Source organism: Astyanax mexicanus, chromosome 1 (genome assembly GCF_023375975.1).
Source record: "Astyanax mexicanus isolate ESR-SI-001 chromosome 1, AstMex3_surface, whole genome shotgun sequence".
Classification (NCBI taxonomy): Eukaryota; Metazoa; Chordata; class Actinopteri; order Characiformes; family Acestrorhamphidae; genus Astyanax; species Astyanax mexicanus.
The window spans coordinates 35,697,615-35,702,832 of record NC_064408.1 but is presented as its reverse complement, the minus strand read 5'-3'; the positions used below and the strand labels follow the sequence as shown (position 1 = coordinate 35,702,832).

The 5,218-nt window shown below is 37.8% G+C and overlaps 1 protein-coding gene across 1 annotated transcript; it reads right to left on the bottom strand.

Annotated features, from left to right (window-relative positions):
• Positions 1 to 870: 870 nt before the first annotated feature.
• Positions 871 to 3,535, bottom strand: shisa2a (shisa family member 2a). The gene is made up of 2 exons (XM_007256415.4): positions 3,230 to 3,535; positions 871 to 2,097 (listed from the first exon to the last, which is right to left on the bottom strand). The coding sequence occupies exons 1-2, from the start codon at positions 3,507 to 3,509 to the stop codon at positions 1,646 to 1,648; spliced, it is 732 nt and encodes a 243-aa protein (XP_007256477.3). The 5' UTR covers positions 3,510 to 3,535; the 3' UTR covers positions 871 to 1,645.
• Positions 3,536 to 5,218: the final 1,683 nt, after the last annotated feature.

The following is a 5,218-nucleotide window of genomic DNA, read 5'->3' as shown; positions in this document are numbered from 1 at the left end:
GGGGGTCTTGGTTACACAAGTCAATGACCTTAAAAAATGTGTGGCACAGAAACTGTGGAAATATCAGAGAAAAATATCTGTCTGATCACTAAGAATATTGAAGGATGGTTTTGCTATTGAAACTCTCAAAAAACAAGTTCTACTAGAACCTGTTTAATTAGACTAAAAGCTGTGTTAAATTTCACCCCATGGAATATTATGCCCTGTTCTTTTTTGTACACCTCTAGCTTTGTGCGATTTATCCAGCAGGTTTAAGTATCTCTGTTCACATTCTGCTCTTTCTTCGCTCTGCAGGAGGGATTAAGTCATTTTGCATTAGAAGAGTTGGGGTCTAGACTAAGCTGGCTGGTCAAGAAAGACTTAATGCTCTCTTACGCATATTTATAACCACCTGCTGAGCTTTGTGAGGCACTTAATCTCTCTCTTACACACACACACCCTCACCTGGACCTCGTTTTTCTCTCTCAGGGGTGTGAGGAGATTCCAGCCCATTGTCTTTCAGTTCCCCTGCTGTTCCCACACCGCCCACCTTGCCCCCCATTCACACACACACAGATTAAAACTGCTGTAAGTATTCACACTGTGCTGGACAATGAGCCATTATTATTCAAAACCTACATTTTCTCCCAGCATTTATATGTTTCTTTATCCTTACAGCTGTATTTTCCTTATACTTACATTCTTAAAGTAGGATACAGTAGTAAATGTTTTTAATATACCAATTATTCAGCATTATTTTTCATCAATAACTCGACCAGTTTTACTTTGGGTCCATTTGCTGCACATTTTCAACAGAAAGTAATTTACAAAGAGCCATCCAATTAAAAGTATGTTATGAAGAAAATATTAACAGAACATCAGTCAAATAAGTATTTGTGATAAAATAAAACTTTATTTGTCTTCGTTAAATAAATTCCACATAATAAGTAAAAAAGGAAACATTTTACAAAAATGCTTTAAGCACAGTACACTCCTATAAGAAGCAAAATTAGAAAACACAGTCAAGTAAAGAAAGTAAAATTAACAGATTTTTTTAAAGCAACAATTGTTAGCTGCATTAGCCATTAGCATCCTAGCTCCTAAACACACAAAATCAAACTGCATCTGAGGTAGAACGATTTGTACAATTATTGCTTTAAAATTCAACACTGAAGGGCCACAATCTGGCAGAGGCAAATCATTTCCCTTTTTTAAATATATTATTACATATTAATCTACGATATTTGTGTTCTCTAGTACCCCCTGAGACTACAGTAGTAGTTATTAAATCATATTTTTTTACTTAGCAGTTACTTAACAATTTGAGGAAGATACTAAGTTTAGTTTCTTAATTAATTTGCATACTTTTTTTACTGTAATCTATAGTAGTAACCCAGCTGGCCACCAACGTTAGTACGTTGGATGTTAACTTCAGGTTATGTGTTGGACATGACATGAGACAAAAAATTTACGCCAGGATAACATCTAATACTATTACATGCCTGCAGGGAAGTGTGAAGATTACGTAAGGTAAGTAAAATGTGATGCCAGAATAATAAGCTAAACCTAAATATTATGCGATCTTGAAACAGAAGTCTAAGTCCGCAAACACCAACAAGTTTGCAAACAAAACAAATCAAAAAGGAAGCTGTAGTCCATGACCTCATCAGACAGTGACGGTGGGGTAGATTGGTTCAGTGTGCATGGGGGCCTGTGGGAAAGGCTGTCCGTGTGCCTGACTGAAAGCAGAGCGACTGTCGAGAAAGGCTGGGGCCATCAGCATGGTGTGTTCCGGAGGCAGCGAGTAGTTTAGGAATGGTTGGAAAAACTGTGGTGCCCCCTGGTGGAGTGGAGGAGGTGGCGCAGAAACGAAGGGCTGCGGCATGGGGGCTGTAAACGGGTGTGGTCCGGCTGACCCGGAGGTAGAAGAACGTGAAGGCGTGGAGTTGTTGGGGGAGGGGCCAATAACAGGCTCCAACAGGCTGGTATGGGCCGGAGCCGATCCGGCGGTGGGCTTGGGCTTCACACAGTGGCAGCAGCAGATGGATATGATGATCCCCAGTAGAACGAAGGAAAGAAAGGCGCCCACCACGATGACAAATGGCAGATATGTGGGAACTGGAAGAGCAAATGAATAGAGATTAGTAAGGGATGTCCATAGTTTTGATGATTCAACACATACCATAAGTTCATATCTGATATTTTTAGTCCACCTGTCCTCTACGTTTCAGAAAACAAACCAACCAAAATCAAATATATATCAAACATAAATAAAATGCATCTCATTCATTTCACTGTTTTAGCCACATGTAAATACTTCTTGAAAAAAACAGTTTTTTCTCATTATGGTGAATTTTACTTTCAGATATAAATGGGTTTATAAAAAGGTTAAGCGCTGACTTTGACTGCATTCAGCATTTTCATACTGTACACTTACAGTACTTGCATATAACTCATGATGCGACTACAGTCCTTCTTGGATTCTGACTAGTTTTGTTCTGATGATGCATGAAAACTGTGATAAATATATATATTTGTTTTTTACCAAATATTGATTTCTGAGCTCGTAAAACTTTATTAATAATCACTTGTTTTCTTTGCATTATTTGAGGTCTGAAAGTTTTGCATCTATTTAGTTATTTCAGCCATTTCTCATTTTCTGCAAATACATGCTCTAAATTACAACATTTGTATTTGGAATTTGGGAGAAATATTGTCTGTAGTTTATAGAATAAAATAAACAATGTTCATTTTACTCAAACATATACCTATAAATAGCAAAATTAAAGAACTTGATTTAAAAAGTGGCCTCTTATTTTTGGTTTAGTAGCTGTGTTGTCAGAATACATTTACACATGTAAGTGTTTCACAAATAGATCTACAAAAATGCAGTGTAAAGTATAACACTTTCAAATTTAAAATATGAAGAAAAAATAACCTGTACTATGAATACTGTAAAGTATGTTACATAAAAATGTAAAGCACTGTAACTTCCAACTAAGTATTGGAAATCTGGCTCACAGTAGTAGTTACAGCAGTTTACTGTGATTATTTTTATTTTGTTTAACGTGATAATTTAGTATTTTACTGAAGTTTTACGAGACTCTAAATGGAATTGGTAAGTTAAAATTTCAACTGGTGAATTTATCTGGCTGTGAATGTGTTTTTATTCAGTATGTATAATTGCACACAGACTGAGTAACAGTTACAGTATAGCTGGTATTCTCCTGTATCAGCTCTGTAGTCTCACCTGCTTGCTGTAGAGTCCTCACTCCGCCGTTTCCGCCGGCCGGCTGCTCCGCGTCGCACGTGCTCTGGTCGAGGCGCGCGCTCGGGGACGAGCAGCAGTAGCGCACGGTGCACGTGCCGCAGCAGTAGCGCGCGTCTCCTCCGTCGTGGCGCTCCGGACAGCGGAATCCCGGGAACGAGCCCCAGCCGTGACAGTACTGACCGGCGGCGGCGCGCACAGGCGGCGAGAACACGCACAACAGCGCCAGGAGCGCGCACACAGAGCGCGAGATTTGAGCCATTTGAGTTAAAACACTGAAGTCTGATGAGTCTGAATCAGAAACCTGAGGGAACTGCCGCGTTTTATTCAACCAGCAGAGATACGCCCACATAAACCACGCCCCCCCCCCCCCCTCCGATCCCATTAGAATCTTATCTGTAACCTGCTGCACGAGGGGGCGGGGCCTGGCGTGCTGTTTACACTCCTGATTAGGCTATTACAGTCTACAGTAAATAATAATATAGGAATAATAACGTCATTAGCAGAATACTGTGCATTTTACCCCTTAAAACCTTTAAAAAAATACTTGTGTGATTTATTTTGACTATTTTTCATGCATGACAGGGTGGACAATTTTAGTGTTTAATGCCATTTGATGAAAATGTGGTTAAACTAGAGTCACAAACATTTTGTTTTGTTCAGGGTGACCTTGTTCTGTTTCAAAGATAGATATACAGCTCTAAAAAAATAACAGAACACTTCAGTTTCTGAATCATTTTCTCTCATTTTGCTATTCATAGGTATATGTTTGAGTAAAAAGAACATTTTGAGCATTTATTTGCAGAAATTGAGAAATGGTTGACATAACCAAAAAGATGCAGAGCTTCCAGACCTCAAACAATGCAAAGAAAACATTCATATTCATAAAGTTTCAAGAGATCTGAAATCAACATATGGTGGAATAACTGTTTTTTAATCACAGTTTTCATCTTGGCATGTTCTCCTCCACCAGTTTTACACACTGCTTTTGGATAACGTTATGCCACTCATGGTGCAAAAATTTATGTTTAAATTTTCAGAACCCTATAAGTGTTATTCTGTGTATATGTTGTCTTCTGAACATCACTGGATCCCCTGAGTGGTGAGGATGCTACCACACAGTGAATCAGCATTGCTAGGCTACAGACTAGAATATTCATTACTAGACTATTTGTATTAAACCAGCTCTCAAGCTCTAGTTGTGTGACATTTTGGTTTATTATACTTCTTTAAATATGATTGTGAAAGTATTTAAAAGGGAAAGAAAAGCCCTTTTAGTCTGGTTATGTTGAGATTTGTTGCTTGTGTTAACTTGTCTATGACTGTGAGCATGTCTAAGATTATAACCAGTGTAAATGTTGTGATGTTATTGATGTCAAACTTACCTTCTTAAAGGGGACATCCCAAGATGACAGGATGGACAGGAAATAACTGGACATGGTTAAATAGCTTGATATTTTTATGGAAATTAATAATTGAGACTAGCTTATAGAGTAAGCAAGCTGGTAAACCAGTTTAGCTCTTAACCAGCATAGCAAATGTGTTTATTTGATTTCTTCGGGCATTATGTGATTCACCACTATGATCAGGTGGGTTATACTTATAGACATGGTATTCCATTAAACTAAAATGAAAACTTGCTGGTCAAGTGCTAAACTGGCCTACCTGTTTAACCAGCATGATCAGCTACAGCTAGACAAGCTATTTTTATAAGGGTTATGATGACAGCAATACAAAGCAAACAGCAAAACAAAACAATAAGATTCATTGTAAACTTTTGTATTTCTGATTCAATACCTGACTCATCTTCAGAAGCACTTTATTTATAAAGATAATGCCTATGAAATTATATCAATTTGAAGGAGCTGAATTAGTTTTTATGTGCTAGATTCAGTTTTAATGAAATCAGATCAAGTCAAATTAAATCAATGAGCCATTCTGACTTCGAAAATCTTTTCGAAACAATATTAA